The 12,678-nt window shown below is 37.1% G+C and overlaps 1 protein-coding gene across 1 annotated transcript; it reads right to left on the minus strand.

Annotated features, from left to right (window-relative positions):
• Positions 1–1,176: 1,176 nt before the first annotated feature.
• On the minus strand, positions 1,177–1,641 carry LOC145692222 (protein GVQW3-like). The gene has a single exon (XM_081767519.1). It carries the CDS (start codon positions 1,639–1,641, stop codon positions 1,177–1,179), a length of 465 nt encoding a protein of 154 aa, XP_081623645.1.
• Between the last annotated feature and the right edge of the window lie 11,037 nt (positions 1,642–12,678).

Below are 12,678 nucleotides of genomic sequence, written 5' to 3' on the forward strand. Positions count from 1 at the left end.
TAACTAATTACTGGTATTGTTTACGACCGAACACAAAAATATTGTCTTTACAAATATATTTGATAATTATTGTAATCTAAAATATTTACTAATATAGTGCCTTGTACTCTTAAACGTAACTTGAATTAATTATCTGACTTTTATCAAAAAACATTCATTTTCAATATTTACTTTCATTGAAAACTACTTCTAACATTCTTGAAAACTAACACAATAACTGTATATCTGTTTTCATTTATTATTATTATTAGTAGTAGTATTATTTCAATTATCATTACTACTAGGAGTCGAATATATGGCACACAAGTTAAATTCAAATGCAAGCACACATAAATACGAGGGTTGGGGCAAAAGTCATGGCAACTATTTTTTTTCATGAAGATACCAGTCCGGTTGGAAAATGTGACATATACAGACAAAAGGACAAGGTGTTAACTATATGTGTGGACAATGAATAGCACTGAAATATCGTAACACACTAATTTATTACGGTAGTATACAGGGCAATATGGCCTTCACGGTGCAAAAGAATGACAACACAGTACGCATACAGTTGACATGACAAACCTGGGCCTAAAGACCCTCAAAATAGTCCCCTGCTACTTGCACCACACGCTGCCAACGATGTGGGAGGCGCTGAATACCATCCGCCTCAGCATTTGCCGCACCATGTGTAAATCGGGTCACCTGTTCGCGCACAGCATTAGCAATGTCCTCGCGTGTAGCAAACCGGCTACCACGTAGTGGTTCCTTAATCTTTCGAATGAGATCAAAGTCACAGGGTGAAATGTCAGGAGAGTACGGTGGGTGCTCCAATTCTTCCCATTCCCAACGTCGCAGTAGCTGCCCTACACAGTCTGCTTTATGTGGTTTTGCATTGTCGTGCAGGATTATTGCACTGTCCACAAGATCCGGACGTTTCTCCCGAACGCCACGTCGTACCTGTCGCACCAGGAAGTCCCTGTAGTACTGTGCGGTCACTGTTCTGCCATGTGGAACAAAGTGGCAAACAATGACACCCCTGACGTCATACGCGACGATCACCATCAATTTGACTGGGGAAGGATTCTGACGGAACTTCTGCCTTCTTGGTCATCCAGCATGTCGCCACTCCGCGGACTGACGGTTCAGTTCTGGTTCGTATGCCCTGGCCCAAAATTCATCGATGGCGATTATTCATGACAAGAATTGATTGCCGTCCTGTTGCCTGCGTGCAAGGTGGTTGGAGCATATTGCATAGCGCATCCACCTTTGAACTTCCGTCAATGCATGCGGTACCCACCGCGATGCGATTTTACGTAGTTGCAGATCATTACACAATATCCTGTGGACCGTACGTTTCTCGATGCCACTTGCCTCCGCCAACTCCAGTAGCGTCCATCGTCTGTCTTCATCCAGAAGCTGCTCGATGACGGCACGTGCCACGTCGGTCCGCACACTGACAGGTCGTCCCAAACGTTGCTCATCACTGGTTGACACACGTCCTTGCTCAAATTTTCCTACCCACCGTGCTACTGTCCGGTATGGTAGTGCATTATTCCCAAGGGTTTCCGCTAATTCACTGTGACATTCCATCGCATTTCTCCCTCGGAGAACGGCTATTTTGATGTAAGCGCGCTGCTCAACACGGGTTACTTCCATCTCGCACGACACTCACCAACTGACTGATTTCACAGCCCTCGCTGTGCTACTACCAGCTATCACAGAGTCATCTGTTGTTCTGCATACACACTATGCCTGCAGACCTTCCACACAACACATAGAAGTTTGTGATCCGCTCACATATCTGCAAGAAAAAAAGAATAGTTGCCATGACTTTTGCCCCAACCCTCGTATTTTTAAAATATTGGTTACTGTATGAAAATTATGACTTAATTCTACGGTAACACTCAATATTACGATGTTTACATTTATTACATTCTGGTTAAAACTTGACCAAGAATGGACTGAGCAGTGGATGGTTTGTCAGACCATTACACTTTTCAAAGTGTCTGCCCTCCGAAATTTCGAAGATACCAACCCACATTAAAATATCATTTATTTCCATCCCCGAAGCAAAGTGAAAAGATAGGACGTTTGGGTAAAATTTAAAAATAATACAGAGGGGACTAATAAGAAAATTGCCTACTCCGGGCATTACATAATATGGATAACCCATAATAGTGGAGGGACCTTTGCTTCAATGTCTTCAAGTACTACTTGACATGTTTTCGTATTCAACGAAAAGATTACTACAAAGTGAAGGCAACAATAGTTGCTAACAATTAGTATGTACATAACTTACTTAGTACTTATTTATAGTAAAATGTCTCATTGTATATTCTTTTCAACTTAACAACGCGCCTGAAGGTGGGTACAGATAACTACCATAACTTATCACACCAAACTTCAAGTATCCTCAGCTGATTAGTAATCCCAGAGGCATACTGATTGGTTAAAACAAATAAATTGGCATAACACGTCGTAAGTATATATTACTATTAATTGACGCATAGTTGTTATTTAGAAATTGAAAAATTTCACTAATTAGTTTCGAATATGGTCATTCAGATTTATTACCGAATGGTTTCTCACCAAAATATTTAAATTTGTGATTCAAAACATTTTAATTTTGAAAATTACAACACTGTGATGGAGTATTCTGTTTAGATTTTCCACATCTTCACTACGCAAATTTATTCTTTTTCACTATATTTGATAATTTTCATTACGCAAATGCACTCTTGCACTTCGAAAAGAAACACTATATTTTCTATGATTCAAAAATTAAATTTCGTGATGAAGCATTAACGAAAAAATATACTATTACAAATAATTTCGTAGCAGGTATTTTTGAAATATCAATTTTTTTAAATGGTATCTCTCATTCAACATTTCCAATATCTTATGAGGTCCAACAATGTATGAAGTGAAAAAATTAATATTCAAAATTTTCCTGAAACTATCGGCTACAGCCATTAATGTGATACACATAGTAAAATATTATTGCTTTTATTTAAACATTCAAAATTTTGTAAACACTAACAGTGTTAAAAAATATTTATGGTATGAAAAATAATTACTAACACCTGAGAATTTTGTATAAAATTTTCTGCAATGTATCTAGAATTTATTTCCATTGCCATGTTAAGAATATGGAAAATGGGCAATCCGGCTATGTAATAATGTCGTTTGCCCAATTCCTTTTCGTATTGGATTTATTACAACATTGTAAAGTAAAATTCTCATGCATTCAAAAATTTTGAGTTTAACTTCCATACTAGGCATCCATTGATTTTTGTTAGTACAAGAACGCAACATTCTGTAAGCAGTAGATTTTTGTGTTACCTTACTATGAGAACTAGCAGTTACCTTACGAATGGTTTGTACACTCGGGACATTTACCACTTGAGTGTCATTACGAAAATTGGTAGCGAAGAATTTACACTTTCTACGTATGTGTAATATCTTACTTACTTTACGCACCTTTCTGCGAATCTTCAAGTTATTTTTCATTTTTGCACGGTGGAAAAACCGTTGCTTACCTTGTTTACTTTCCAAGCAAAAATTTCTGTTTCTAAATTTCTTAGTAACATTTCGAGTTGAGTACAGAATATTGGTTGGTGGATAATCAATCTGAACGTTTTGACTTAATTTAATACACTTTTTCTTACCTCTTCTGAATCTCAATTTCATAGATTTACTAGTTGCACGATGTTTGCCAAGCGAACATGGAATGGTTTCATTTCTGTTAAAACATACAATTACGAATATGCATACTGTACCTTTCAGCAACACTAAGGATATATTACCACTGGAAAAATAATGCAACTCACCAATCTGAATTGGTTGCCTAATACAGCTTACTTTAGGGTAATTCGTAACATGCCGTGTATACACCATAAAAATTACAGGACTTACAGACAAACATTTTTTATAAGCAGGTAGCATTGAGCTGGGGGGGGGGAAACAGCTGATCCACCCACTTCCTATCACATAAGGGACAAGTGCAGACATTAATCTTGTCTGAAAATACTACAACAGTATCACCTTTTATTTTCCTAGTGGTGGTTACGTTAACCACGCTCGTACTACTATTGGAGGTAGCCTCCATGAAGTCAACCTGCACGGCGTTTACATTTACACTGACATTTTCATTACTTACTTCATTCCCTTGAAAAAAGACATCATTACTCTGTAGAACAGACATATTTTCCAATTGGCTTTTGATGCTTTGTAATTGTACGGAATTATTATCCAACAACTGAAACAATTCATTCCACTTAATGTTTTCACTTTCATTAATTTGAACAAAATATGATTCTTGGACTTCAGATAACCTAACTTTCTTGACAAGATTTGGATATAAATCAATATCATCGGCAACATTTTCCAATTTCCTCTTACACCTTTTAGTTCTAACCTCAGAAGGACTACTATGACAAACATGTGCTAACGGGTACACGTTAAATTCATCAGTAAATCTAACCCTTTTAGAGATTTTATTTTCCTTTTCGGTTTGATCCACATTACATGACATAGTATGTAAACTAACATCCTTACTACGTTTTTTGAGGATAGGTTTAATACCACCAAGAGCATTTTGAGGAGATTTTTCAACATTATTTGAAAATAATTCTTTTTCCTCTTCATTGAACGTACTATCATAATCACTAAGAGAGCTGACATCATTGGAATACTTTTTCTGTAGCCGTTGGACTATTATTTCAATAACCTTATTCTTGACATTAACGTCATCACATTGGAGTTTCAATTTTCTTGCTACATACTGAAAATATACATTTTTGCCGCGAGCACATTTCTCTTTCAATTTTTGGTACTGCTTACTTCTACGTATACCACGTACACGGAGATTGACCTCCTTTTCTACATTTTTCCTATATTCGCAATTAAAATTAAATACATATTCGCAAATAGCAAGTTTCGCTACTCTATTGAAACTATGAGTTTCTACATCAAGGCCTAAAACATTTTGAAACTCTTCTAAGGAAAATGGATCAGTACTATACTTATATTCATTTATTACGTTAGCGTACTGTAATTCTATCTGTGCCCTAACATTCATTAAATTTAGCGCTAGCATTTTGTACGTGGATTTATGAATTATGTATTCTAAAATGAACACAAAAATGTAAAAATGTAAATAACACTACATGTGAAAAAAATGCAAGGAACTGTTTCTTTCGAAAAATATTAATTGCTAGGTTTACAATTTAACTTTTCAGTTGTTGTTCCGAATTCTTGTATGCATAAACTGGAACCTACCTGCGCTTGTTCAGCAGTGTTTGGCTGACTTAACAGCTCCTGAAAATTAATTGCAACCTTTTTGTGCGTTTCATACTTTTCTCGTAATTCAACTACATCTGCTTTTATGTTCTCAAATAGTTTAGTCAACTCTTCATGATTTGACTTTAGCATTTGGTTAATTGCAGCCAAATCTGCAGATACCTTTCTCAACGCTTCAAGCAGTGTTTCCATTTCAGTAAGCGTTGACATTGTAAAATATTATACTACAAAACACAACACAAAAATCACTGGAATGGCATTGAATGCAAACAGTGAAGTTCAAAAATTCGCTTTCTTCCCACTAAAGCATCTGTCCCTGTTCGGGCGCCAGATATAATGGGAGTGCCGGTTCTGGGTTCGATACTTGTTTGTTCCAGTGCGAGAAGACCGACTAATAATAGTATTGGGATTCGAACCTTGGATCTCTTTTGGAGTCTTCCCTAACATCATTCATTTGTCAAAGACTGATAGATCCAATAAGGAACTGGTAAGTAAACAAGTATCTTCACTCCTCCACGGTCCTAGGATTCGAGCGTAGCACTAACTAGAGGCATAGGCCGTTTACCCACCATCGCTGTTGCGTCAACTCCAAGTTACGCTGATCAACACCTGTAGAAAAGTGCAAGGTAGGATAGCCATGCGTGATTTACGCCAGATGGATAGTGGGAGGCGAAAGTAATATTTGCCCTTCACTGCTTATAGATACCTTACCTGTTGATAAACACTTTATGCCGCATACACTTTAACTTATGCACATTTGAAGCGCTAAAAGAAAATACGACTCATTGAACACATTTAATTAGCACCTTCTCATTTATCGGAATAATAACAAGAATTTTAAATTAGCACTATATTATCTTTCATTTTCACTGTACGTATTACATATGATTTAAGAACAATAACATTCGCACATTGTAGATAACATTTTATTTAAACGAAAAGATGGCCCAATCACTGCGATACGTGCACCGAAACGTAAGCGAATTAATACGCGAAATTTTCGACCGAACGAAATCACTGCCGGCACTTCACTTCGATCGCTGTATAAAGTTCACAGAACATATTTGTTTCCATTAGGCGGCGAGAAAACTATTCTTTGAACAGTTGACTATCAGGATTTACGTAGTATAGATTCATTACATTCTTCCTATAAGTTGCACTTAAAGTTGATGCAAATTAATATTTGAAAATGTAAATTCGATACGTTGCACTAGCTTGAGATTATGAAAGATTCTTACTTTTACATTTTAAAACTTATACTCTCTTTAATGAGAGTATATACACTAGCATCTTCACATTTTGAGAACACAAATATCTTCGTTTGTGTAAGAGGTACTAACACATACAAACGTTGACTTTTACATAACGAGTAAGTATTCTTCTTCTGCCCTTTACATCGAAAAAAGAGAATGTCCTCTCTCCGGTCCTCTTCCTGCGTTGCACTTTGCATTTGATATACACAAAACTCAAATACTATTCACATTTGTCGTAAACTTTGAAATCAACTTATTTCGAGCATATCTTGAATACGTTCAATGTACTTGGTGGGAAGTGACGCTCTCCTCTTTTCTTCGCACATCACACCGTTGCCAGATCATAGCGCAAGAATACACTGACTAAACTAAAATATAGTTCGTAGAGAGCATTGAGTTTTTGCATTACTATAATGTTAATAATATATAATGAATGGTTTATAAGTTAATAGAAATCACATTAAAAACACTGATTATTCCAATAAGTTGTATAATCGACGATTATTGATAGACTTCACATTGTCACGTAAAGATCTGTCATCGTCATGAGGACTTGTGCGTGGGCGTTTCTTTCGAGGGTAGCAAAAATTTTTCTTCTTAATATGGACTGACGGGAGGAGGCAAGACTGTCTGGAGAAGTGAGGTACCTTTTGGGTGACAAATTCCTAAGCATTGTTCTCTTCCAACTGTTCGCTGGCTGCTTTCATTTCTAAGAATTGAGGCTGGGGAAATACGAGGGTTGGTTTAAAAATTCATGCCAATCCATACCGTTACATGTTTACCACAAAACCTACTTTGCGCGAATCGAACAAGGGACGCTACCACCAGAAGTTTGCACTCCAGCAGTGAGCCAACACGGCAGTGCAGTAGTTTGTGTTAACAATATGTTCCTTAAGTCTTTAATTCAATTATAAATTTATTTACTTAGATGACGAATCAACCAAGAAATAAGACAATCGAAAAAATATTGATAGTTTAATAATTAGTATTTTGAGTCCTCTGGAAAATTACACAAATAAATTATAATATCATTATTTCATTTCTGAACTATCTTATAGAAACAGAAATGGGACTGATGAATCTAAAATTCGAGATTTACCACCGGCAATCGAACCCAAGACCCCATAAACCAAGTTTGAAGGTGTGAAAGTAAAAACATTTGTTCGGTATTTCAGAGAAAAGTAACTTACAGTTTGAGAAAAAAACAGGCAAAATTAGTATAAGCTAGAAATGTTTGCATAGGATACTGCTGGTCATTAAGGACTAAATTACTTTATAGCTCTCTTAATAGCGCTAATATATGTAGGGTAGGAAAATGATTCCTTTGAAGTAGTATGCCGCTTTATACAAGTATTGAATATATATATACAGGGTGGTTCAGTAATGTTGGGCAGCCCTGAATAAATCGGAAACCAGAAGAGATATTAGCAAGACTGTGGTGGATCCAGATACTTGTGGAAGGGGGACGTCTTTTGAGGTACCACACAATATTACCAGGTCAACAGTGTTGCCAGCTCAGTACAAAGTTGTATTTTTTTAAATGGAACATATAGAAGTTTATGCCATCAAAAGAATTAGTACAGAATGTGAATACCAACAAGCGAAAGCGCATCTGTCAGTGTTGCCAAATAAGGAAGTTATAACGCTTCAAAGAACAAGAAATTAAAGTGTCCGTAGGGCAAAACTAGCAAAAAGGCAAGAAAAATAATATTACGGAATGAAAAGGAGTAACAGAAAGAGTAAACCAAAGAACGCACAGCATCCAGTGAGTAACAGGGTTGCCAAAGCAAAGGGGGAAAAAATTGAAAATTTTGCAGTTGCTATAGGAGGAAAAGTGCCCATATGACATAATGCTGGAAACACCATAGAAAGTCTATGTAAGAGTCAGGAATCCTAATCGCGTTTGTTCGAAAGCGATATCTCTAACCGTTTTCGAGATACACCAAAGGTGTGCGGGGTTTGCAACACTGCATAATTGATTTGACGATTAGACCCGTGTAGTTCTTACATTTTGTTGGGCGTATCATTTTCATTACTCGTTCCTGTAGTTTGGAGGGCGGGGGAATTATTATGCAGTGTTGCAAACTCCGCACAGCTTTGGTGTATCTCGGAAACGGTTAGAGATATTGCTTTCGAACAAACGCTATTAGGATTCCTGAATCTTACATAGACTTTCTATGGTGTTTCCAGCATTATGTCATATGGGCACTTTTCCTCCTATAGCAACTGCAAAATTTTCAATTTTTTCCCCCTTTGCTGTGGCAACCCTGTTACTCACTGGATGCTGTGCGTTCTTTGGTTTACTCTTTCGGTTACTTCTTTTCATTCCGTAGTATTATTTTTCTTGCCTTTTTGCCAGTTTTGCTCTACGGACACTTTAATTTCTTGATCTTTGAAGCTTCATAACTTCCTTATTTGGCAACACTGACAGGTGCGGTTTCGCTTGTTGGTATTCACATTCTGTACTAATTCTTTTGATGGCATAAACTTCTATATGTTCCATTTTAAAAAATACAACTTTGTACTGAGCTGGCAACACTGTTGACCTGGTAACACTGTGTGGTACCTCAAAGGACGTCCCCCTTCCACAAGTATCTGGATCCACCAAATTCTTGCTAATATCTCTTCTGGTTTCCGATTTATTCAGGGCTGTCCAACATTACTGAACCACCCTGTATATAGGAGGTGTAAGAGGAGGTAGTAATGTTATGGACACACTGAATTGGGTTTTTGAGAAACTCGATGGATGAGGGAGATGAATGATGTTATTTTGTAGCTGATAATTGTTGATCTGATGTAAGAAAGCGATTAAACACATAAATAATAAATATGAAAGTATTTTTAGCTTGTAATAAAATATTTTTTATTGGATTTTGACCGAAGACATAGGTCAGTATTTAGGCAGTGGCGTATTTTAGCAGGCAGTGGCGTATTTAGTATTTTGCTTCGAGGGGCTATGCACAACACAGGGAAGCAGGGGGCAATTTCCCACGTCGGTGGAGGATCTTGCCTCTGTAGACAAATTTGAAGTGATGCTCCTGCAAACACATGTTGAGTATGTATGTATAATCTCATTTCAACTTAACTGATTTTATTTTAGAGAAAAATGGAAATATTCAGTTTAATCTGTTCACGTTTTTACCTGAAAGAAAATGTTGACACAAGTTGAAGCTGAAATATACTGATTGCAGTTTTAATGACAACAATTGCAGACTGGTGGATCTTATGTGATATGACACAAAAATTTAGCATGGAATCTAACCTTTTATTCTATTCATAGAAAAAAAGGAAGCATTCTGTTGACCTACCTAATTTCTAATGTGCCCAGTACAATTTCCTGGGCTACTTATTTCCCCCTCTTGATTTTCTTTAATTCAATCAATCAACTTTTTTATAACTAAACGATGCAAATATTCCTTTTCTAGAATAACTAAAGTCCCGTTATGTTGATATCCGTGCAAGTTGGTGTGAAACACCAGTTTTGCTTATCAGTTCCTCTTAGTTTTTTTGTTACTGACGACGGCCGACTTGAATCACAACTAACAACAGGCGAAAGTATGATAGGAGAAACGAAAGAAAGTAAGAACTAAGAAAAAGAAACAGAAGAATGGGCGAAAGAAAGAAAAAAGAATGCAGTTTTACATTGAATAAAATTTATCAAATATAGTATTATTTTTGAACAAAGAACATAAGAAAACGGAAAGTCGATGAAATTCTTAGAAATGGTAAGAAGGATTATTGTTGTAAGTAGAATGCGAAAAACTAATAAATTTATTTCGGAGGGGGGCTTAAGCCCGATAGCCCCCTAAATACGCCACTGGTTAGGGATTTTGAAAAGTGGATTAGAAAAAAAAGAAGAAATCTTTGGACTAAATGTTTATTCCGTTGCTTACGCGTTGTATGAGTCGAGCTATTTCTTCAACTATGTTACCGACCGAAGTTTGTATAATTAGCCAACAGGATCTCCGTAAAATTGCGCATATGGTTATGAACATATTTGTATTCCCTGTAAAAGTATTTGTTCTTTGCTACACAGACTACTTTCACATTCAATCTTGTTTCGTCTCATTGTGTAAGTTTCCAGAACGACGTATATTTTTGCATGAATTGGTTGATCATTTTTTTGGCCTCTGTTCGCTTCATCTATTACCTGACGGTGTCTCTTTCTTGGTATGGTTTGGGTGTAGTAGAAATTGCATGGTAGTTAACCCGCTCCCCAACTTTGTTTCTTCGGCGGCTCTAGACAGCATATTGTTTACAGCTTGAACCTACCGATGCCTCCCGCATATCCTATCTTAGATTCTTTCATCTCTTTCTCTCTGGGCCGCCGAATTATGTAAATCATTGAAACTCGTCGTTTCCACATCCTCAATGGCTGGATGAATGAGAGAACTGTTGAAAATTATCGCTCTCTTTCTCCTTCTCGTATCTCTCGTCGTACCTGATACGGGTGATACGCTTCGACCCTCCCTCTTGCCATAGGTTTATTATCGTGTCCCGGCGAAGGCTTGTTAAGCCGTTATTTTAGATGTTGTAAGGAATACTAACATATATTATTATCGTTCCTTGTGTTTTCGGTATAATTACACATGTTGATTGGATTGCCCAAACTTTTGTGAAACATACCATAATTTACATAAGCGTGGCAACCCTGCAGCTTTCAGAAGAAAGATGCAGGGTGGTTCGTGCTGGAAGTGTGAACTGTAAAATGTTATACTGTCACAAGATTGATGTTCGATGTGCCTAGACTGGGGATAAAATTGATATGGTCTGCGAAATAAAGAAACAAGAAATAAGTTAATAGTTTATGCAAGGGATCTTTTGGAAATTTTCAAAATTCTGGGACCAACTGAGTTATTACCAACGAAGAAATTAATTGGGTCCCATATATCCCTTTGGGGATCCCATGGTACAATTTGTACCATACGGGGTGTTTCATGGTACATTGCGTTATAACTCTCCTATTTGAGCTTTTTCGTCCTTTTTTTTTTTTTTTTCAAGTCCAGAGACATTGTAGAAGACATTACGTATGGTTTCACACCTTCCTGTGTCGAGACATAGGAAGTGATGACGTCATAAGTCTAAAATTTATATTTTCGTGTAATACTTTTTCGAGGGTTATGTAAAGTATTTTTGGCGGGCTAATTTTTGCACGTAGAAGATTGAAATTTTGCACAAACATGCAGTCCATCGAGTAGTATTTACCAGATTTTTTTCAGATTTCTGCGTTAAAACAGGGGGGAATCCAGAGGGTCAAAAAGTTGAAAAAAGGGATATTTTTACCCAAAAATCCCGTTTTTCCTCATTTTCCCGCCTTAGATACATGATGGGGACAAGTGAATGGTACCGCCTCAAAGGCAGTTCTATTCTGAAGAGAATGATGTGCGACACATGGCCCTAGGGTAATTAGGGAAGTGTCAGGGAATTTTTACCAAAATATACTTCTGTATAGGAGAATTTTGGACATTTTCGGTATTATTTTTTGCGGGCTTATTTTTGCACGTAGAAGATTGAAATTGTGCACAAACATTCAGTCCACCGAGTAGTATCTACCAGATTTTTTTCAGATTTCTGCGTTAAAACAGGGGGGTACAGATGGGCTAAAGGTTGAAAAAGGGAAATTTTTACCAAAAAATCTCTTTCACGGGATTTTCCCGCCTTAGATACATGATGGGGACAAGTGAATGGAACTGCCTGAAAGGCAGTTCTATTCTGAAGAGAATGATAGGCGAAACATGACCCTAGGGTAATTAGGGATGTCTCAGGGAATGTTTAAAAATTTCCCTCTGTATACGGGAATATGGGACATTGTCGGTATTTTTTTTTTTTTGGCGGGCTTACTTTTGCACCTGGAAAATTGGAATTGTGCATAAACATTCAGCCCACCGAGTAGTATTTACTAATTTTTTTCAGATCTCTGCGTTAAAACAGGGGGTCCAGGGGGGCTAAATGTTGAAAAAGGATATTTAGACCCAAAAAATCCCGTTTTTTCATTTTCCCGCCTTAGATACATGATGGAAACACGTGAGTCATACCGCCTGAAAGGCAGTTCTAAGCTGAAGAGAATGATGGGCGAAACATGACCCTAGGGTAATTAGGGATGTCTCAGGAAATTTTTTACCTGAGATCATGGTGTTTT

The sequence above is a fragment of the Thermobia domestica genome, chromosome 8 (assembly GCF_964235325.1).
Source record: "Thermobia domestica chromosome 8, izTheDome1.hap1.1, whole genome shotgun sequence".
NCBI lineage: Eukaryota > Metazoa > Arthropoda > Insecta > Zygentoma > Lepismatidae > Thermobia > Thermobia domestica.

Bases quoted from the DNA above. Each gene is read 5' to 3' on its own strand.
- LOC145692222 (XM_081767519.1), bottom strand. From the start codon at position 1,641: ATGGAAGTAACCCGTGTTGAGCAGCGCGCTTACATCAAAATAGCCGTT.